The 22768-nt window shown below is 52.7% G+C and overlaps 2 protein-coding genes across 5 annotated transcripts; both read right to left on the reverse strand.

The window, feature by feature from the left end:
• Nucleotides 1-1755: 1755 nt before the first annotated feature.
• Nucleotides 1756-15011, reverse strand: GCKR (glucokinase regulator). Of its 4 annotated transcripts, none has more exons than XM_053383997.1 (19): nt 14405-15011; nt 12882-13037; nt 11957-12025; nt 11131-11199; nt 10699-10772; nt 10036-10102; nt 9659-9712; nt 9437-9551; nt 8663-8757; nt 6982-7100; nt 6733-6831; nt 6503-6627; nt 6155-6231; nt 5680-5776; nt 4060-4157; nt 3770-3853; nt 3474-3623; nt 2787-2921; nt 1756-1929 (listed from the first exon to the last, which is right to left on the reverse strand). In XM_053383997.1, exons 1-19 carry the CDS (start codon nt 14462-14464, stop codon nt 1762-1764), a joined length of 1911 nt encoding a protein of 636 aa, XP_053239972.1. In that variant the 5' UTR covers nt 14465-15011; the 3' UTR covers nt 1756-1761. The 4 variants fall into 4 exon arrangements, with proteins under 4 accessions (XP_053239972.1, XP_053239974.1, XP_053239973.1 ...); XM_053383999.1 differs by having other exon boundaries at nt 6503-6600; nt 14405-15010; XM_053383998.1 differs by lacking the exon at nt 9437-9551 and adding an exon at nt 7855-7960 and having other exon boundaries at nt 14405-15008.
• A 2515-nt stretch (nt 15012-17526) lies between these two features.
• Nucleotides 17527-21541, reverse strand: LOC128411609 (apical endosomal glycoprotein-like; the record flags this gene model as incomplete). The annotated part of the gene is given in 8 exon segments (XM_053384046.1): nt 17527-17630; nt 19301-19450; nt 19561-19677; nt 19773-19839; nt 19924-20057; nt 20448-20576; nt 20664-20831; nt 21270-21541. Coding segments are annotated over 8 exon segments (1023 nt in total), but the record flags the coding sequence as incomplete, so codon positions are not given.
• Nucleotides 21542-22768: the final 1227 nt, after the last annotated feature.

Consider the following 22768-nt stretch of genomic DNA (forward strand, 5'->3'; position numbering starts at 1 on the left):
ATAAAGACTTTTATACTAGAGAAAGAAGCAGCGTTGGTCTTGTGTGAGCTGGGACCTTGGGCAGCGCTGACACCGAGGTACTATTTCTGGGTTAGTAGAGTCTGTAACCTGAAGCGTATGTAACCTAAGGTACCACTGTAATGGCATTTTATGAAGATAGTTCAGAAACTTCATTTGGGCTAGAATGCTGCAGCCACACTGCTATCTGGGGGCAGCAGGACAAATCACATGCCAACTTGCAATCTGTGCAATTGGCTACCAGTTTCTTTTGGGGCTCCATCAAACAGCCCTGTGTCTTTCTTCTCAAAACCTCAAACCAGCCATTGTCTCGGCAGGAACCACCTCTGATGATTCTGAATGATCAGATGTGGGTGGGTGGATGGCTGACTTCCTGTTGACAGGAGCTCAAATCCACAGCTTCCACCCTCTCCCTTTCCTGAACAGCAAAAGTGCACCCAGCAGCCACATGCACCCTTTGTGTACATATGCACAGGAGCAAGGGTCACTTTTCCAGGCCAGCCGAAGAGGGATACTGGCTGGGGTGGGGTGTGGTCAAGGCCACCCGTGACGCCATCCCAGGGCACATGCTCCATCCAAGCGGGAGGTCAAGCTAGGCCTTATGAAAGCATTCCTTTGCCACGTGGAGCCCTCAGAGTTCATGGTGTGCACGCTGTGTGTATTTGGGGAGAGAGGTTACAGTCTGATCCTTGCGGGTGTTTCAGGATGTTTTTCTAGAACCTGAGCACTCCAGTCACCCACCCCAAACTGAGCAAGAACAGGACACCCAGTGCACAGACACATCATTTATTACAAAAAGAGAGGAGCCCAGAACTCGCCAGCTGGTTCCCCGTCAAAGACAGGAGGAGCGACACAGTCAACTTCAGGCTCCAGGGCAGAAAGGAAGGAAATGAGCTGTGCCAACCTCATGCACTGAGACAGAGAAAGGGGCAGGGGCTCCAGGGGGCAGGGTGGACCCAGGTCCCTTTACCTCCAACCCACCTGCCCTGCTCACCTCATCCCACCAGGCCACACAATGACACTGCCAGCATATACTGACTACAGGCACCACAGACAATTTGCTGCAAGCCTTGCAAGGTCCCCCAGGACATTTCATGAGACTTGGAGAAGGCCTCTTTAAGACCCACCTGGCTTGGGCTCAGTCTGCAGGTGGATGGCGCCCAGTCTGCACTGCCTAGCTGGGTGCTGGTGGCTGTGGAAGGGCAGGCTGGGAATCTGAAGCCCTTCCTGTCTCCTTAGTAGCACGCCATGGTCCACCAGGCAGCCAGCCTTGCAGAAGAGGGCACAGGTGGCAGTGCCAGGGATGTGAGCTGGCAATGAGAAAGCACAGATCGGAGGGGCTGGCAGGAAAGGCTGACACCCACTTTAGCATGGCAGCCCAATGCCGGGGGTGCATGGAGGGGAAGGGCAGGACAGGGCATGGCAGGGCAGCTCCTGAGACAAGGGAGTCGTTTGGGGGCAAGGCCCACCCTGCCAGGGGGCAAAGAAGGGCATTCCCCAGAGGCACAGATCCATCTCCCAAAGGGAAGAAGAACCTGTTTCCTGGCACAGCAGGATCCTTGTCCTGGCCTCACTTACAGTAGCTCTCATCCCAGATCCCTCCTCATCCCTTCCCTCCACCCCTTTCCCCACTGGGAGAAGACAGGCCAGCGCCAGCAGGGCAGTGTCAGACGAGGCCTCTCTCGTCAGGCTGAGTGCCTCTGCTTGGAAGACCGTCTGGGGCTTGAGGCTGTGTGTTCCCCCCTATGTGCTCTGCTCATCAGGTTCTGACTTGTCAGCCCCCCGCTTCCTTCCAGGAGCATTCAGCGCAGTGTCAAGGGCGGCTCGGAGGGAGGGAGCACCATCCAGGCGGGCGCGGGCCTCTGGCGCTGAGCAGCTACGCAGGAGGCAGAGCAGGGCTGTGGGTACAACCTGGGCAAATGGAAGAGATGTGGGGAAATCTGCAGTCAAACTGACCATTAGGGTTAAGGAACACAGAGTTCCTGTATTCCTGCATTTCCTGTGTTCAGGGAAGTTTTTAATCTGTGATATTTTAGTGTATTTTTGGTTTCTATGGAAGCCGCCCAGAGTGGCTGGGGAAACCCAGCCAGATGGGCGGGCTACAAATAATAAATTATTATTATTATTATTATTATTATTAGAACCAAAGTGTTGGAAGGGCCCCCAAGGGCCATCTAGTCCAACCCCTTGCAATGCAAGAATCTCAGCTAGAGCACCCATGACAGCCATCCAACCTCTGCTTTAAAACCTCAAAGGAAGGACAGTTCACCAGCTTCCGAGGGAGACGGTTCCACTGTCAAACACCTCTCACTGTCAGAATGTTTTCCCTGATGTTTAATCAAAGACTCCTTTTTTGTAACTTGAAGCCATTGGTTTGGGCATCTTAATCTTTTCTTCCTCCTTTCCCCAGTTTCTTTTCGTGAGCAGATGCACATATATGGGCTCTTCTGGGATCCCATACTCCATTTTGGAAACTAAATTTGCATTTTGCAACTAAGAAGTATTTTTACCTGCATACCACTTTGATTTATTTGCTGTCTGTATTGAATGTAAGTAAAATCTTTTTGTTTTTACTAATACAGGTGGTTCATTCTTAGCAATGGGGACAGAGAATGGAAAGGTCAGGAGACCACAAATAAACAGCAATAAGAAGTGTGATTGGTGTGACTTGTACCTCCTGTGTCATGGCACAAGTGTAGTGTGGGATGACCAGATGGAGAAGTGGGATGGGCAGGTGCGGGGGGGGGAGGGAGAGAACACCTGCCTACCTTGCTCTTGTCTGTTGCTACGGCAATGTGCTTGGAGACTGGAGCTGTGCGGAGATCCTCAGAGAGCGGCTCAGGGTCATAGATGGCTTGCAGGAGACCTTCCAGGCACTTGGCATGCGGCTGGCCCGAGAACCTCTGGAGGGAGAGAGGGAAGTTGGGTGGGGCTGCCAGGGGGTGGCAAAGGGCACAGGTCCCTCCTGAGTGTGGGGACTTGAGCTCTGCTTTTCCCCGCAAGGTGGTGGCCCCACAGAGCCCCTGTGATGTGAGGAAACTTCACTCAGGTTCATGTCACCATGTTGCCCTGACGGTGCTCATGGGCGTCCTTGGACCAGGCACTGTCTTTCCATGAGTAGCCTCCCTAAGATGCTTGTTGTGAGGATCACAAGGATAAAGCCCGCCATTGCTTCCCAACGCATCTTAGTGGATGATTGAGATACAGTAGAAGCAAATCTGGGAGACAGGCAGGGTCTCAGAGGCCCCCTCCCCTGTGTTAGAAATCGGAAGAAGGAGGGAGCTGGACTGAGCGGAAGACCTCGGCTGGCCTGACCTTGCACCAGGCACTGCTGTTGCCAAAGCAAGACTCTGCTGGCACTCTGCTGGCCAGCCCTCACCCTGGGAAGTGGACACCCATCGACTAGCTCCATGGCCCTGCAGGGGAGCCTTCTGGGATACCCCTGCCCCCAGTACCTGCAGGATGCTGACTGCCCTCCAGAAGAGCTTGGAGTTGCTCACTCGCAGGTCCACCATGTAATTGCGCAGGATCTTGCCCTTCAGCACGTGAGCCCCGGTGCTGACTGTGTTCAGGATCCACTTGGTGCTGAGCTCCCTTTGGAACCTCTGCAAAGGGATGGGGGATGGGCTGAATGGGCAAGTGGAGGGTGGGCAGAGAAGGGCCAGGCCAGGGGGGCTCCAGCCTGGACACAAAGCAACTCTCCCCCTCCCCCTTGCCAGTGGCTCCCTACTCCCCACTGCCCCCTCCTCACCTGGATGAACTTGCCTTCATACTCCAGGAACAGGATGGGCCACATGATGCTGATGATGGAGGGGAAGAGCTTCTTGAGCGAGGCCTGGCGGGGGCAGGGGGCAAAGCAGGGAGAGAGGGGGAACAGTCAGCCAAAAGGTCAAGATCTGAAAGGGGCTTGCTCAATGGGTGTGGCAGAGCCCTCTTGCATGTGTGATTCTGCCCCTCCAGGGCAGTGGACCATGGATGATAGCCATCAGTCATCAGGTATTAAGGGCCTGCAAACATGCCCACCTTGCAGACAGCACCTACCGGCAGGTATTGCCCGACTGTGGCGTGAGAAAGGGCTTGCACGTTGGAGGTCCTCTCCTTCACCTGAACCACCAACTTCTCCACTTCATCAAGGTTGTCTGCAGTCAAGAGAGGAGAGAGGGGTGTTGGTGGCAAAGGAAGGCAGCACAAGAGGGTTTAGGGTGCTCACTCTCCCACCAGCTGTTTCCCTTTCCGGAAAGGAGGGAGAGGAGCCTATCCAAGTGCCTTTGACTCACAGGTGGGGCTGTCTGATGTGGAGCCAGCCACTGGTCCAGGCAGCCCAGGATTGTCTCCAGGGGCTCTGGGGGACAGGATGGCCCCCTATGTGTAGGAGATTAGCATTCAAAATTTAACAGTTAAGAAGTCTAGGGGCTATTAACCACAGGGCTGTAAATTGCTAGACAGGCAGATTTGGACCATAGAAATGTAAAAGGTGGAGAGAGAGAGCTCTGTGTGATGTCATTTCCTCTGTTTCCTGTCGCTTCTCTCTCTCACTTCTTCACCATGTCTTCAAGGCAGACGGATGTTGGCGATCTCCCTGACTGCACAATCCAATTTTGTAATCAGCTATATATTTTGAAACCCTTAAGTATTTTACCTGCATAGTTTTACTGCTGCCTTTGCTGTGATCCAATGCAAGACTGCTAAGTAAGTAAACACTAATTTTACTTACTTTATAAGTTGTTGCCAGATTCTTTGTTAAGAGGGGTTAAGCCAGCTAACCTTCGTAAGTAGTAGTAGTAGTAATAATGATATATTTTTTCTACCCCACCCACCTGACTGGGTTGCCCCTGCCACTCTGAATGGCTTCCAACAAAATATAAGAAAACAGAACAAAATATCAAGCAGCTGGATTTGCTCAGAAAATATAATGCTTTGCAGCCTAGTTTCAAGCTTCTGTATTTTGCTGCCAAGGATGGGGTTCTCTGTGTAACCCATACACATAGAAGACTGGCAATTGTAATTAATGTATCCTCCCCATGCCATCCATAACCTGATCCAACCACTATGGCCAGGCTCTTCTCATGTTTCTTGCAAATTGTGATTCTTTTCACCTAGAGATGCTGGTGGCTGGACCTCAGAGCCTCCTCCTGCTCTGCCGCTGAGCTGCAGCCCCCTCTCTGAACCAGGCAAAAAGGGTAGGAGGTCAGGAGCCCTCAGAGCGCTGGCTCCAGCAGCCCCCTTTCTGCCATCCCTTCTGTGCTTGCTGAGCTGCAGACTCCCTCATCCTCCCACCTCATGGCTCCCTAGAACATCCAAAGGGCCCTGCAGCTGGATCCGGCCAAAGGAGGCCCATCTAGTGGAGCATCCTGGTCTCACAGTGGCCAACCAAAAGGAAGCCCACAAGCAGGATCTGAATGCAGCAGCAGCAGCAGCCAGCCCCCTCTCCACTTGGGGCCCAGGAACTGGTCTGACAGTGCAGGCAGAACCCAGCCTTGTGTCCTCCATGAATTTTCTTCAGAGTATAAAACAACAACAACAACTTCCCCCTCTTGACGGCAGCCAAGTTGGTGGCCATCTCTGCCTCTGTAGTCTAACCATGTGGAGATGCCTTTCCTTTCTCCTGCATCTCCCAAGAGGCCCTTCTGCCCCCCCAGCCTCACCCCCCCCAACTCTCACCATCCACTGTGAAAAGGAAGAGGACGGTATCCAGCTCCGTCAGTGATGGGAGGATTGTTTTCACAAAATCTTCTTCAGAGAAAGCAAACTTGGGGCCCTGCATGAGAAAAACAGAAAGAAGAAGCTGTCAACACCTGGCTTCTGGGGGGGCATGTGGGGGGGGTCTTGAGTTATGGGTTGACCCTGATCTACCAGAAATGAGATGAACTGGCTGTTGCCTTGGATGCCCTGGCACTGCTTGGTCTGTGTGCCCAACTCCCATGTGAGGGGGGCCTTGGAGAAGGGGGTGACCCTTGGAGGGCGCAGCTCCTCTTGCTTTCGGGGTTGGGCCTGTGCATTTGGGTTTGGTGTCCCCTTTCTGTAGAAGCCCCGAAAAGAGGAGAAGGAAGTGGGGGAGGAGGTGGAGGAGGAGGTGAAGAAGGAGAAGACCCCAGCCTAGGAGGTGTCCAAACAACCTCCTCCTCTGACCACTCGCCTGTGCAATCAGATCAGCCTCTCTGTTGAACATTTCGCTGCGGTCCCCAATGAGGAAGCCCCGGACATCGTTGATGTCTGTGCCATGAAGGGAGAAGCAGAAAACAGAGTTCATGTGTCTGCATAAGAAGGAACCCCCACCCCCTCTCAGTCTCTCTCTCTCTCACACACTCATGCACACGCACTGGGACCTCCTGCCAATCGCCTGCAGCCTCCTCCAGCCCCTCCTCCAGCACATGACATTTCCTGGGCCTGGTGAATGGGGACATTCTGGTGGCGGTGGGTCCCACATTTACAGAACCACTCTCTGCCCAGACTGAATTCACCCTCCTTGCCTGGTAGGGCTCACCTGCCCCAAAGGTGGGGATGCACTCGGCCCCATCCATGATGGCGATGATGCCCAGGGTGTGCCAGCCGACCAGGTAGACATAAGCCTTCTTCTGTAGGCTGTGGCGGAGAGAGGCAGAGATTGTGCTGGGGGGCAGAGAGTTTTTGACAGGCCAAAGCCCACAGGAGCTGAGGTTCAAGGAAGATAAATTCTGATTGCTGTGAAGAAATTCCTGCCCACCTGAGGCTCACCTGGTTCCTGCTTGCTTCACAAGGGCAGCGATCTTCTTGCTCTGACCATAGGTGACTTTGTGGGCCCGTTCATAGGTGCGGAGGATTTCCAGAAGACACCTGCAGAGAGGATTCAGAGAGAACTCTGCTGGGCTTTGGGCTGCTGGTCAGCCGCCAGGAGAGGGACTGGGAGCTAAGAGAGGCTACTCTCCCCACCCCATGGAGGAGCCCCCAGAGGCTGCCCTGCTTGGCTTCTGCTCCATAACTCACTTCTCTGAGATCTCGCTGTCCTTGGAGACTGTCTTGTGTGCAGTCAGGAGCAGAGTTTCCAGAAGGATCTTGGTGGCGCTGCCGCCCTTCATGCGGGATGAGCCAGTGAGCCCTTCAGGCTGAAAGAGCACAGTGGGCTGAGACCGGTCCCTGCCTGGTCCTTAGAGGAGACTTTCCCAATGCTCCATGGCAGCTGCCAGGATGTGCCAGAGATCAGGGCCCCATGGACTGGGCTGGCAATCCTGCCTGCCTGCACTAGCCCATCGCAGGCCTTCCTGGGAACAAGCCCTTATACTGGAGCACAACTAAAGCATACCCTGATGCCCACAGCCAGCAGCCCTTGTTACGAGAGACATGTGGAGCCCAAGTGAGCACACTCTCTCTCTCCCCCACCCCCCCTGAAGGGCTGATGACGAAACAAATTGCCCTGAAAGATAGAACTTGAAGGAAGTAGATTTCAGGTAAACATGCTTATTGAATTCCATTTTTTCCATATATGTGAGTGCTGGGGAGGGCAGGGAATGGGGTGCACAGGGGGGCAGGTTCTACTCTAGAACAGGTTCCTGCCTGCAGAGGGGCTCTGTTTGGCTTGGCACACCCTTTCCTCACTGACTGATGGCACCAAAGCCTTTTGAAGAACCATAACCATCCAAGGGCCTCTTCCAGGTGCTTCACCTGAGGGAGGTGCAGCAGGTGACACCCTGAGAATGGGCTCGGTTAGAGGTGACAGCTCCTGCCCCCTATCTGTGGGCTGCTCTCTCCAGTGGACCACCCTCGGCCCCACCAATGCCTATATGTGCTATGGATGCGCAGGGATGGTAGGTCTGATGAGGGAAGCACAGGGAAGGCCCCCCCCCACTCCCCAGCACTCACCCCCACAGCAGGATTGAGGATGAAGGCCTGGTGGGTTTCCTGCAGCTTCTCCATCCTCTCGGCCACTTGCCGGAAGGTGGAGTGGAAGCCCTCGATCTTGTCTGTTCTGTAGGGAGATGTGGGGTGTGAGAGGGCAGGCAGGGGCCTCTTGCCCAGATTCCCCCGCTCCGCTGGATTCTGACGCTGTCCAGGCCACCTCATCACTTTCTTCACCTCCACAAGGTCACCCTCCCCAGAGCCCCACATGGACCTCCTCTTGCTTGCCACAGGAAGAATTTAGAATGTTCATTATAGATTACTGTTAATGCAGATGAACATTTTTCAAAGCCCAACCTCTGAAGCAGAAAGAAGGTTGCATACCACTCCATACTCACTCTCATTCTACTTTAGCTGGGTATTTCTTGATTATCTTACTAAAATGTGTGGTTCATTCTTAACAAAGGGCACAGAGGGGGGAAAGTCAGCAGACTACAAATAAACTGGGATAAGAGGTGTAATTGCCTAATTCCTAGATTCCAGTAAGCTGCAAAAGCGGCTGTGTGTTTTTTACTCTACTAAAAGGGCTTCACAGCCTGTTTACTCTCATATTTCCCCACCACATGTGGGATTGGTGATTTAAATTTAAAGTTACACATTTAATCCTCAGCCTATCTCCATTATCTGCCTTCTTCTCCCCCAGCCAAGCGCCTCCCAAGCTTGAGATGCCTCTGGCACAGGAGATGCTCTGAACAGGGTTGGCCAGACTGGGCAACGTGTTTGGCAGCTCACCCTGCAGCTCTTCCGGACCTGCCCCCTGCCCCCCCCTTACCTGGCCATGGTGACTGGGTTGAATCCCACCAGAACTGGGACATAGATGTCCAAGTTGTTCATGCAGAAGTCCAGCTGCCCAGCCACGTAGGGAGCCTGTTGCAAGCAAGCAGAACCTGTGTAAGGCGGCACCAGCCACAGTGGCCATGGCAGCCTCTGCTCCAAAGGCCATGTTCCTCCAAGGCCAAGCTCCAAGGGGACCCCTGGCTTGGGAAAGGTTACTTCCGGACCCATATTTCCTCTTTCAGGCCTGGCACCAATGTACAAAACTCAGTGCAACAGCATAAGAAGAGCCTGTTGCATCAAGCCAAAGGAAGCATCCTGTTCTCACAGTGGCCAACCAGCTGCCCCAAAGGGAAACCCGCAAGTAAGAGTCGAGGACATGATCTACTCTCCCCTCCCGTGATTTCCAGCCCCTGGTATTCTGAAGCATTGCTGTTTCCAATCGTGGAGGCAGAGCAGAGTCATCGTGACTAGTAGCCGTTGTGACTAGCAGCCATTGCTAGCCCTCTACCCCTCATGTATTTCTCGCGTCTTCTCAAATACATGCAAGTCAGTGGCCATGACGGCCTCCTGCAGCAGCAGGTTCCATAGTTAACTACATGTTGCCTCACTGACTGGCAACAGCTCTCCAGGGTTTCAGGCAGGGCTCTCCTCCTGCGCCACTTGGAGATGGGGGATCAAACTTGTGAGTTTCTGCCCTAAATCAGATGCTCCAACCACTGAGCTCCAGTGGCCCTTCTCCATTGCCAGCAGAAACATCCACTGGACACACCTAAGGACTTGACATTGAGGGAGTTTGTCAGAGGTGGCTTTTGTGGTCCTCCATGTGAAACCTTCTGGCTGGGGTGGGGTGCAACATCCCTCTCGTCTTCTGCTCCCCTGCCCATCTGGAACAGAGATATCCCTTTGTCTCCTACAGGAACTGGGAGGGTCCCTCCCTCCCGTCCCTCCCTCCCGTCCCTCCCTCCACTCCTGTCCTGCATGAAATACTCACAGACAAACCACATGAAATCCCAAAGAAAATGACCTTCTTTTTCCCTTCACAGACCTGGAGGAGGAGGAGGAGGAGAGAGAAAAGGGAGCTCAGTTGTCACTGTTATGCTGCTGCTGCCCCTAACCCCCCAGCCCACCCAGGACCAAAGGTACCCATCAGCTCTCCTGCCCAGAGCACCTGTGGGCTCTCTTCCTGCCAGCAAGGCAAGGGAAACCAAGGCCTTTAGATGGCCCTGGTGGAGCTGCTCTCCATCAGAAGAATCTGTAGCTGGTGCTTGCTCCTTTGCAACAGCAGCTCTGGGGAGCAGGTGGGTACTCAGAGCCGAGGGTGCTTGTAGACAAGGGTCTCTCCACACACACACACACCAGCAGCCGCACCTTCTTTAGGTCCTCAATCCCCAGCAGCGCACTGTCCTCAGGGCCCTCCAGGGATGCTACAAGAGACCTGTGAGAAGAGGCATAAGAAATGCACTTGTCTGTGTGGGAACTAAATTTGCAGCCAAAATGAGATCTGGATAAGCAAAGGGTTAAGACACCTGAAGATCCCCTATAAATTGCTAAAGAGGACACTCTGTGAGGTCATATCCCCTGCTTCCCCTTGGTAGGAAAAGTAACAAATGAAAATATTCCTTACCACTTCCTCCCTCCTCAGTCTCTTTTTCACCATGGAGCTGAAGAGAAAGGATGCTTAGTCTAGACTCCATTTTTTTATCTCAACCATATTTTTATAATGTCAGATTCTCCCTCTCTTGTTTTCACTGCTGCTTCTGCTGGGATCAGGTCTGAAACTTTCTGTAACAAGGTTAAGCCACCTTGTCCTAGAAGTTTCCACATCTTATGCTGCAAAGGGATCCAGTTACCACCAGCACCACACAAATGCACACATGCAAAAGACTCTCTTCTCCAAACTCAGGTCTGCACCTGAAACGTTTCCACATGCATTTGTCCCCCACATGTCCCAGACACCCCCCACACCGGTCTAGTAGCCTAGAGTCCCAAATGGCTTTTTTTACAACCCACCTGCTCATCCTGTGTCCTTACCTGTCCCCCCCAGCAATTATATACGTGTACTGGGGCAGCTGCCCCAACCCCTTCAGGAGTATGTTAAAGGATACCTAGGAAAAACAGACACAAAGACAGTCAGGGAGGTGTGGGGCGACCTGTGCCCCCCCAGCTCTGAGGGACCACCCCAAAGGCCACAGTGCAAAGCCTGCCCTTGCTAGCAATGCAGTCCCTTTGTGGCATCCCAGGCAGGTGCCCCCTCCCGGTGCAGCCCTGAGCCAGGCTCAGTGGCAAACCCTCCAGCGCTGACTCCCAGGGGCAAGGGGGCAAGCCCCAGGGATGCCCCATGGATGGCAGCAGCCCTCCCTGCATTAGCAGGCCCTCTTCATTAGCTGCACAGCCCTTATCTCCAGGCATGGGGGGGGCTTGAGAGAAAGGGGGGAGCAGAAGGGTGAGGCAGGAGGCACTCACTGCCATGAGGAAGCCCATCCGGCCAGAGGCTCCCCCTCCACTCAGCACAATGAGCGTGTTGTCTGGTTCCTGAGGAAAGAAGGAAGAGACAAATAGGCTGGGTGTCCACCCACTCAGCTGATCCTGGTCCAGCTGCCAAGGGCCCTCTACCCCACTCCTCATAAGCAACTGAATACCTGGCCTCCACCATAGTTTTGCCCTCCACCCAGCGGAAACGGTGGTTGTAGCTGGACATGTGGGATAACTAACCTCATACAGTATAACCAACATCTATTGCATGAAAGGGTTAATGCTGTATAGTAAGCTGCCCTGCCAGGTCACTTCCCCTCACCTTGGGAAGGTAATCAAGCATTTTTTTGTATCTCAGTCTTTCCACTCTGCCCATTTTAGCTGTGAAGCTAAATGTGAAGAAACTACATTTAGGCTAAACTTAATTATGTGTTTGTATTACCATTTGTAATATGGTGAAGAAAATGTGAAGAAACTACATTTAAGCTAGACTTAATTATGTGTTTGAATTACCATTTTAAGCCTGCCTGAAAAAAGCTACTGCATCTGTTACTCTACAGCAAATATTTTAAGGGGGAGAAAAGGGGGAAATCCCAGGAGAATCCAGTCTGCCTTAAAGCATCCTGGATTACTTAAACGAAAAGGCTAAAACTAGCCTATTTAAGCTTTCCTTTTAAGCTGCAAAGGGATGCACTCTGTTGAACTCACAAACATGATGAAGGAAAGATAATATCTAATTATTATATCCTCTCCTAGCATTTATACACATCCAGACAACAACACCACACACACACACACCCACTGCCTCCTGCCATACCTTCAGCACCTCTTGCACTTTGGCAATTATGTCTACCATGGTCTTCAGCACTGACTCGCTGTACAGCCTCTGGGGGAGACAGAAAAGCGTGTCAGTGGCACTCAGTGCTATTTCTCCATCACATCTGAATCAGGAGGGGCTATGACTATTCTAAACCAGTGCCCAGGTGCAGCAGTGGGCAGGATGGTTGCCAACAAACTGAGACAATGCTGGTAAGACAGAGACCTTGGGGTGTGTGTGTGAGAGAGAGAGAGTGGTTCCCAGATGCAGAAGATGGGGAGTTCGCCAGTTCAGGGCATGGTTGTGCCTTGTCTGAAGGAGCGGGTCTGTAGTTTGGGGGCGCTCCCAGTTTCATCTCTGCTACTGGAGGCTCAGGTGACCTCTGTGGCAAGGGACACCTCATGCTAGCTTAGGATGGTGTGCCAACTACATCCTTTTCTGGTCAGAGATAGCTTAGCTGTCATTCATGTGTTGGTAACTTCACAATTGGACTACTGTAATGCATCCAACATAAACTTCATTGGAGTGGTCATGTCATTTGGATGCCTGATTATCATCTTCCAAAGTAACTACTCTCTTCCCAACTTAAGAATGGAAAGCGAAATACTGGTGGACAACAAAAGAGGTTAAAGGTGCCCTCAAGGCAAATCGTTAAAAATGTAGTATAAACACCGACAGTTGTGAAACACTGGCCTGCAAGCGCTCCAGTTAGAGAACAACCTTTACCAAAGGCAGAAACTCAGGGTGAAGAGTAGAAATGAGCTAAGAGGAAGACACGTTTGGCAAACCCTCATCATGATCAACTCCTGTCTGGAAACCCACAGGGTCCCTTCCAGCTCTGCTATTCTATGCTTCTACAGTGTTGAAGGGTCACATTCCAGATCACCCCCACCCCAGGCAAGTAGGCAGGGAGAGGCAGAGTCACCTTGTAGTTGACCAGCGCTTCGTCGTCTTCCTGGAATATTTCTGCATCACAGTCTCTGAGCAGCTGGACGATCTGTGCAGCGTCCGCCTTGTCCAGCTCCCGGGTGATGGGGTTGGACTTCTCTGTGATGGGCAAGGCAGCCTCGTACCCTGCCAGCTGGGAGAAAAAGGCATGAAGGGAGGGAGCTGTGGGGAGCAGACGCAAGGGGGGCAATAAGCACTGCAGAATAGCTGCAAGGCGCCGCCCTCCGAGATCTGCTGAGACCCACCCTGAGAGAAGCTGTGCCTGCCTAGACTTTCCGGTGGGTTTTCCCTTGGCATGTGGCACATTTTTGCTGACTTTCCACCTAGGACTTTTGAAGTTCTGGGACACATGTCCCAGAATCTTTGTCCCATTGAGCACCTGTGCACAGGGCCGCTATGCAAATCCATGACAAATTTCTATTTTTATTTAGATGCTAATCTGCCAACACCATGACTCACTGTGACTGACATACACAATATGATCAGACACATCAATGCTGTACGGGTGCAGCCTCAAAGGGACATGTAATCCAGCGTCCTGATATGGGGTGCCTCTTCTCAAGGAGTTTCAGAAAGAGGCTTGGAAATGTACTGAGGTCCTGGATCAAACCTCCTCCCAGGATATGTTGCAGTGCACGGGGGAGAATATCCCATCCTTGGAGGGCTCCTCAAGGGGCAAGGAAGAGATTCTGAAGTTTAAGGAAGAACTTTCTGACAATAAGAGCCGTGGACTCTCCTTCCTTGGAGGTTTTTAAGCAGAGGCTGGGTGGCCCAGGGATTCTTTCGCTGTCATTCCTGCATTGCAGGGGGTTAGGCTGGATGACCTTGGGGTGCCTACCAACTCTACAGTTCTCTGGTTCTATGATTCAGGCACTCATACCAACCAGAGAGGCCATCACTCCCCACTCCGACAGAGCACCCACCCACCCACCCACCCTCCCTCTTTCAGCATCTTTCCGTTCAACGAACAACAACCCTGGGGGATTCAGGCTGCCTTCTCTTCTGCAGCCCTGGGACCTGTGGCAACAGGAGGTCCTGCTGGGAAATCGCAGGTGGGCAGAGAGGGCTGTGGTGCCCCTCAAGTCCTGCTTGTGGGGGCTTCTTCCCGGGGGCGTCTGCCTGGCCACTGTGAGAACAGGGAGCTGGACTAGATAGGGGATCCTTGGCCTGATCCTGCAGCCAGGCTCTTCTTGTGTACTTGTGGGGCCTTCTGCATGCTAGCAGGTTCTCAGTGACAGAGCTATGCATGGACCCTTCTTCTAGGGACAAGCGCTGGGTGCATCCCCCTTTTCTACTTATCTGGTGGTGCCACTCGGACAAGTGAAGCTTCCTTCCGAAGAAATGCAGGCACCCATCCCCACTCCCCACCCCTCAGAAGCAAGGCTTCCTTTCACCAAGCTCCATTCTGCCAGACCACTTGCCCCCCTGCCCTTGGGGGCAGGTCCGCCTGTCGCAGGGAAGTGCTGGCCCTTCTCTCCCAGCTCCTGCTCCCGTCCTTACCTCCCACTTGCCCTGGTCTGGCGTGTCGATGACATGAGGGTATTTCTTGGTGCCCCGCATGGTTCAAGGCCAAGAACAGGCTCAGAGCTCCGGATGCTGCTTTTGCCGGCCTTATCAGGCCTCTGCTGTAATGATTAATCCAGGCAGTTAAAATTCAAGCTGCTCATTGCTCTGTGTCCAGAGCAGAGATTCCTCGCTTATGGGGGGCAGGGGGTGGGGAGGCAGGGCTGTCCCCTCTATCTCCTGGAGGGCACAGTCAGGTGATTGCATCACTCCTGGCTCACCAGGAGGAGGGAACAGGCCCCTGGTTGATAGCTGTATGGCAAGCAAGGCCAGAGAGGCTCTGTTGGAAGGGCACCAAGAGAGAGGAGGGAGGGAGATGTACTGGACAGAGTGTCGGACCTGGGAGAGCAGGGTTCGAATCTCCACTCAGCTATGATGCTTGCCAGTCACTGCCTCTCAGCCTAACGTACCTCACAGGGTTTTTGTGGGGTTTAAATGAGGAGAACTCTCTGTGCCACCTTGAGCTCCCTGGAGAAAAAGATACAATGGGATAGAAAGGCAATGAAATGACTAAGAATGCCATGGCTCTCCCATAGCCCCACAAGGGTCTCAGGCCAGGTGGAAGACTTTGTCCCACTCTAGCTGCTGTGGAGCTGAGGCCCAGAGGCAGTGGTTGCAAAAGCACTGAGGGCAGCAGCTGGCAAACTCAGGAGGAAGATTAAACCAGACTGAATCTTTGCGCTTTGCAGTTCGCAGCTCTGGGGTGGCTCAAACCTAAATCCCGGTCTCTCCCACTGGCATTTGCCCTGGAGCCGAGGACACGAAGCAAAACATGTTTGCTTTCACCAGGCGAGGGTCAAAGGGCCCTTGTCACGCTTAATGACCCCTCCTTTCCTAGCCTGTGCCAGACTCCAGGACAAAGGCCCGTCTGTCCTGTGAGCAGCAGCAGCAGGGAAATTGTCTGGTTCTTCCCTGAGCACTGGCGGAGGAAGGGGGTGCAGTGGGTGCGGCTCACCCCAGGTCATCACCGCCCCGCCCCCTGGGATGCTTGCCCTGCCCCCACGGACAGCTAGCCCCGCCTCCAGGTGCACAGCATGTGTGCCGTTCCGGGTGCCAGGACAGCTACCTCCGCCTCTGTCCCTGAGTGCTTAGATAAGTGGTTTTGAACCAGTGTACCGTGGCACCCTGGGGTGCCTTGAATGGTATGTTGAAACGGATTAGAAAGGGGGGGGGACTTTTCTCTTTTTCAATATGATTTACCTAACAACCCCCCCCCCAAAGAAGAACCGCCACAATGATTGATAGCAAGTGAGATGGGATAATAAACTGTGTTGAAACAAAATTATTAAGCAAAGGCTTTGTTTGCGGAAGATCTGGAAAGGAAACGAAAGGCTTTTGGTGTGATGCAGTTCTAATTGGGAACTGCCATTATGAGACAGACTTGGTTGCAAGATTTACAGTCAAAGGGGGAGAGGTGCTACGGTTTTGTTATCATATCTGAATTCCACGGCTGAATTGGCAACAACTCCCCTGGAAAGGCTGATTTATGGAGCAACTGATCTGGGAAAGTTAATGAGCAGACGCTTAGACTGTATTTTATGGGAACTGTTGAAATGGCGCCTGCCGCTTGAATAGGACTTTTGGATCAACGTGAAAACCCACACAGGACTATAATAATGTTTGCTTCAACTCGCTTGTGGAGAAAACTCAGAGTTTATTAAGAAGAAAAATGATAACAACAAGAAGATTGGAAGACGGATTTGTATAGGAAAACAACAAAGAGATGGAAAGATGGGACTTGTGAACATCAAAGCAGCAGAAATATGAGATGACTGGACCCTTTCTGAACTCGAAGCACGGGTACCCCCAACAAAAAATTAAAATTCGGCTAAATATTTGGAGTTTATTATGTATTGGTATAATTTGGAATTAATGTGATATGATTGGTTTGTTAATTGGAGAACCTTACATAACTTTACATATGGAACTTAAAAAAAATATTAATCATTTCCCAACTTTCCCCTCATCTGCCTCTGAGCTGTGACCTCCCTCAAACCCCTGCTGTAATTCTAAACTGTCTTCCTCTTCTCTGGAAGGGTCAGACTGGGGGGGGGGCATTCTCCACCGGGGTGTTCTCCCTGTTTGGGCAGATGATGCCGTTTTCCTCAACCAGCCAGTCCCTGACGTCCCTGGGAGCAGAACTGCCTGAACTGCACTTTGGAGCTCAAAGTGTCCTCCTCAATATTGGCCCATATTTCCGTAGAAAACAAATAGTAAATGATGGTAATAACCTCCTCCCATATTTCCGCAAATAAGAAATCGTAGATGTCAGCGCTGCCCAAGGTCCCAGCTCACACAAGACCAACGCTGCTTCTTGCTCAAGTTAAAAAGTCTTTATTGAAGTTCAGTCTCATTTCCAGACGCGCAGCGCGCAACGCTACATCTATCCATCAGACCGTAGAAGTCCCATCTGAATCTCCTCCCCCCTGACACCAGCTTAAGATTCTCGCCTTACTCCACCTCTTCCTCTGTTCCTTCTTTCTCTGGGTCCTTCTGCTAGTCGGAGTCTCAGCCCTCCTAGATTCTTCTGACGCTGATTCTCCCGACTCCTCCCCCCCCCTCTTTCGGGCTTTAGGACCTGGCTCCCAATCCGGGTTTTCTGCTGTCCCGCACTCCTCCACATTTGAACTTGGCGCGCGCGCGCAGCCTCCCACTTTCCTTCTGACCGTTACACTTGTGTCACTGCTCCCCCTTTCGGGGAGGCTAGCTGGACCTGGCCTTCCCTCCGTCTCCCCACTCCCCGATGGAGGAGAAGCTGGTCCTGACTCACGTGACTCTTCCCCCCCACTGTGCTCTGGTGGGGGAACTGGTCCTACTCCTCCGCTACTCCTTTGGGACTCCCCTCTGGTTCCTTGTTTATGGATCGTCCCCCCTGGGACTCGCCTCGCCCTTACCATAGGCGCCCCCTCCTGGGAATCTTCTGATTCGCTGGAGAAGCTCATGGAATCTCTCGGTCCACTGTCATATTCCCCTACGCTCCCCTCTGATTCCTCTCCTCCGCTCTCTATTTGCTCTCTCCCCTGCTCTTCTGCTCCTGAGCCTCTGACAGTAGATGATGATGATAATGATAGGGGACTCACATGGCAGGACCCGTCCGCCACCAGGGTGTGGCTGAGCAGCTCAGCTCGGCCTGGGTGGGTGCCGGCGACGTAGATGAAGTACCCTGTGAGAGAGGAGCACGAAAGAGGGAGCTGAGGCACGGCTAGCGAGATGCCACCCCAAGATCAAGATTTATTCGTCACTGTGACCCCAACATAAAAGTTTGCAAAGCTCTGTTATACACTCACACAATCTATAAATATATGTATAGCTCAGTTGGTAGAGTACAAGACTAATAATAATAATAATAATAATAATAATAATATATTTATACCCTGCCCATCTGGCTGGGTTTCTCCGCTTAATCTCGGGGTTGAAGATTCCTGCCTAGATGACCCGAGGTGTCCCTTCCAACTCTGCAATTCTAGAATTGTATGATTCTATGTCATCTATAAAAACACATACATTGTATATAGATATTCATTTTATATCTCTATCTATATACGCACACACATGCACATATCAATTATATTTATAGTGTATATACATGTTGTCAGGGGCTCAGGAGCAGAAGAGCAGGGGAGAGAGCAAATAGAGAGCGAAGGGGAGGGATCCGAGGGGAGCGTAGGGGAGTATGACAGTGACCCGAGAGATTCCATGAGCTTCTCCAGCGAATCAGAAGATTCCCAGAAGGGGGCGCCGATGGTGAGGGCAAGGGGGGTCCCAGGGGGGACGCACCAGAAGCGGGGGGCCAGCGGGGACTCCCAAGGCAGCAGCGGGGGATCAGGACCAGTTCCCCCACCAGAGCGCAGTGGGGGGGAAGAGTCACATATGTCAGGGCCAGCCTCTCCTCCAGCAGGGAGAGAAGATGAGTCAGGGCTGACCACGCCCCAATCGGAAAGTGGGGAAACGGAGGGGAGGTCAGTTCCAGCTAGCCTCCCCGAAGGAGGGAGTAGTGACAGCAGTGTAACGGTCAGAAGGAAAGTGGGAGGCTGCGCGCGCGCGCCAAGTTCAAATGTGGAGGAGCGCGGGACAGCAGAAAACCCGGATTGGGAGCCAGGTCCAAAGGCCCGAAGGAGGGAGAAGAGTCAGGGGACTCAGCGTCAGAGGAGTCTAGGAGGGCTGAGACTCCGACTAGCAGGCGGACCCAGAGAAGGAAGGAACAGAGGAAGAGGTGGAGTAAGGCTAGAATCTTAAACTGGTGTCAGGGGGGAGGAGATTCAGATGGAGCTTCGGCGGTCTAAGGTTAGAGACGTAGCGTTGCACGCTGCGCCTGTGGAAGTGAAACTGAACTTCAATAAAGACTTTTATACTAAACAACGAAGCAGCGTTGGTCTTCTGTGAGCTGGGACCTCGGGCAGCGCTGACACATGTATATACACACACACATAGATATATACATTTTATTTATTTATTTATATGTATACAAACACATATACACAAGCAAATACATATTTCATTTACATATATATACATGCACGCGTGCACACACACACACACACACACACCCATTTTATTTATATATATACACATATATGCCTATAGTTATGGAACTGAGCTATTTATTATGTGTATCTCTGTCTAGAAATTATCTCTACCTTTATATGATCTATACCTATGTCAATATCATGCCTACAAACACATGTAGAAACGAGCTCAGAAAGGTAGTTGTGAGATCCTGGAGGTGCTGAACTCAGCGCATGACCAGAGTTGGTAAGACTTGATTCAAATTGTTTCTTTACAGAAAGGTTCAGCCTTGCTGGCATCCTCTACGTATTACCAACCAGCACCCACCTTCCGGCGTGTTGGTGGTGTGGTCGCGGGGGGGGCAGGGTGGGGATGGCGGTGCCTGGGAGCTGCAATTCCTCGCCCAGGAGAGGCTCTCGTAGGCGTCTGCTGTCCACCTGCACCAGCCCTCCTCGAAGGGGAGCAAGAGGAAGGCCTCTGGGGGAGAAAGGCAGGTGAGGGGGGCCCCAGGGGTGCCTTTTCGGCCGTTCCCCCCTTTCCGGTGGCACTAACGTCCCCCCAGCCCCGAATGCCCCCCGAACAGTCACCGTAACCCCGTTTATCTCCACCGTCACCACAGTCTTTGGTGCCATTGCAAAGGTGGGCAGGGGCCACGCAGCTGCTTGGCAGGCACGGGCGCTTGTCTGGGGCGCAGCTCCGGGGACCTGGAAACATTTGGACAGTTAATGGGGAGCCTCCAAGCCCCAGGGCAGTCTATCTGGTCGTCCCGGTTTCGGGGAGGCGGAAAAGAAAGCCTTACTTTGGGGGCCACAGTTCCTGAACTGGGCGTCGTCCAGTGCCACGCTCGTCACCGAGGAGAAGATCACCTGTGGAGGGGGAGGCAGTGCTCCTGACATGCTCCAGAGAAGGAGCCGGCCGGGGTGGGGTGGGGCGAGGAGCGCAAGACCCACCTGGAAAGCGCCAAGGACTCTTCCAGTGTAGGCCAGCAGGGGGCACCAGGCGGCAGAGGACGAGGTGGGGCTTCGCCACCGGGGGACAACGTGGCTGCCATGGCTCAGCTCCAATGTGAAGGTCCTGTTGAGTCCTGCAGGGGAAGGGCAGAGGGGTGAGGGACCTGGGGGTCATCTAGTCTGACCCCTGTGAGGATTGCGGATTGCCATCTGGTCTCAGCCGCTCTCATTTTTATCAGTCCCCAATGGGGGACGGGAAGTAAGGCATCAGTAAATGTCATGATAAGAATGATCAGGATGGTATTTCTTTACGCCAACCCTAGCAGGCGGGTCAGTGGTCTGGAAATCAATAAATAATAATTATCTGATACGATACATCCTGCAGTTTAGAAACGTAATATGTGATATTGATATGGAATTACAAGAACTGTGCCCCGCGGCATTTCCTCCACCACACAAGGCAAAAGGCCGAGTATGTGGCTCTGCACCTGTTGGATTTCCGACCACCAGCACCCCAAGCTTACCTGTCTTGGCCATGCTGTACCAGACGTGGAGCTCACAGGCTGAGGCCGCGTTGCTCAGGGTCAGGGAGCGGAGTCGGGCGGGGGCGGCAGGCGGCTTGGCTCACTGCTCCGAGATGCTCATGTACCAGCCTGAGGGGAGGTCAGGGGGCACCAGTTCAAAGGGGTGCTCTAACCACTAAGCAATGCTTCCCCTCCCTTCAAATGAAGCATGTTTACCCTTGTCGGTACCCCGCATGTGGTCAAAGGGGGGGTTGGCGCCACGCGCCCAGCCTCTGCTCTGGATGTCACAGGTACTCTACGTGCTGACATCCTCCTAGCCACAGGTGGTGCCTTCAAAGTCGCAGGCCAAGGCGGTGCCCGGTGGTGGCAGCCCATTCTGGTAGCCTGGAAGGAGAAGGAATGAGGCGCCCTGAGCAAGCTACAGTTCCCAGCATTCTGGGCACCAAGTGCTTTTAGGAGACCCCTGTTCCCCCCATGAGCTACAGTTCCCAGAGTGCCCTAGGAAGAGAAATGAGCTTGGGAACTGTAGTTCTTTCTGTCAAGGGAACTGTAGTTCTTTCTGTCAAGGGAATCGCAACCCTCAATGCCCAGAGAAAGCAACCATTTCTAGGGTGCTTTGGGGGACATTGTGGGAACTATAACTTGTTCAGTTTCCCAAGGAGACCCTCTCAGAGCTGTAACTCCCAGCGTTCCCTTGGAAAGGCTGTGCGGAATATTCTCCTCCCAGTTCTCAGGGTGCTTTGATCAAGATGAGTTAAATCACTCTCTGAGAGGGGAATCGAGTCACATCTCCCCAATTCCTTTGGCGGCGCCAAAACTTACTGCAATGGCTCTCGTCAGAGCAATCCCAGCAGTTGCAGGCGCTGGTGCTTGAGTTCCCATAGACGGCCCAGCTAGGAAATGGAGGCCCAGCTAGGGGGGTAAAGGGGGAAAGTGCCATTAAAAGGAGAGGAAGAGTGAGAGAGAAGGGGAGCATCCTAGAATGGGAGAGATGGAAGGTCCTCAAGGGTCATCTAGTCCAACCCGCTGGAAGGAAGCACAGAGCTATAGTTCCCAGGATTTTGGGAATTGAGAGAGGGAGGAGAGAGAGGGATGGGATTCGCAGCCCCCGTCTCACCTTCGCCCCCCTGGCTCACCCCAGCCCAGCAGGGCACCCCACAGCACCCACAGGCACGCCATCCTCCCAGCAGCACCCAGTAGGACAGATAAGCCCCCAACCTATCTGCACGCTGGCAGGGTGAGGCGGGCCAAAGGCCGGTGGGGCGGAGGCAGAAACCAGGACTTTGACCCCTGCACCCCAAAGAACACCGGGGGGGCCCGGAGCCCACCTCTTGGGGCAACCCTGGCCTCCCAGGAGCCTCTTCTGCTCTGGCGGAGCCTCCTGGGCCAGAGGCAGTCTACCTGGGCTGCTCCTGAGGGAGCTTGGAAGTAGTGATCAGGAAAACGCTGTGAGGAGGAGGAGAACAAGGAGAATGCTATAATGAGGATAATCATTAATAATAATAATAAGGAAAAACCTTAATTATGAGGTTATTTTATATAAATATAATATAATATAACAACAACAATAACGAGAAACTAGGTCCCTTAGGCACTGTTGGGACTCCTCCCTGAGGGGATTTTTTTTGGGGGGGCCTCCGGCCTTCCTTCTCTGCAGGGACCCCCCAAGAGGCTCCCACCTCAGGAGGGAGACCAGCGCCACCCAACGGCCAGGCTACGCCCCACTGCCCTCAACCAACATGGCGGCGGTGGTGCGTCTTCTGCCCTCCCCCCCCCTCCGGTCCGTTTCCCTCTTTCCAGTCACGTCCAAATGCCCCCCCCCCCCCCAGGACCTCCTCCCTCAACGCACGCGCACAGCAGCTTCAGCAACAATAAAAATTTCGGCAGCAACAGGTCGGCGTTTTCGTCGTTTTTGGCCAATCACAGGTCGGGTTGTGGGCGGGGCCCGCCGCTTGGCGCTTTTTCTCCTCAGTGTTTCCCACGCCCTTTACGTGAAGGAAGTTTGTAAGTATTGTCGTGTTTTTAATACTGTATTCTGTTGGGAGCCACCCACAGCGGGTGGGAAATAATAATAAATTATTATAATCATTGATTTTTATATTATTATTATTGTTGTTGTTGTTGTTGTTGTTGTTATTAGAAAAGGCTTAGGGAAGTTTGTAATTATTATGTTTTGTCCCGTTTTTAATATTCTGTTGGGAGGAGCCCACAGTGGCTGGGGAAGGATAATAAATTATGATTATCATTAATTTTTAAATTATCATCATTATTATAATTGTTATTATAAAAGGGTTAGGGAAGTTTGTAGTATATACTGTTGT

Source organism: Podarcis raffonei, chromosome 3 (genome assembly GCF_027172205.1).
Source record: "Podarcis raffonei isolate rPodRaf1 chromosome 3, rPodRaf1.pri, whole genome shotgun sequence".
Lineage (NCBI taxonomy): Eukaryota > Metazoa > Chordata > Lepidosauria > Squamata > Lacertidae > Podarcis > Podarcis raffonei.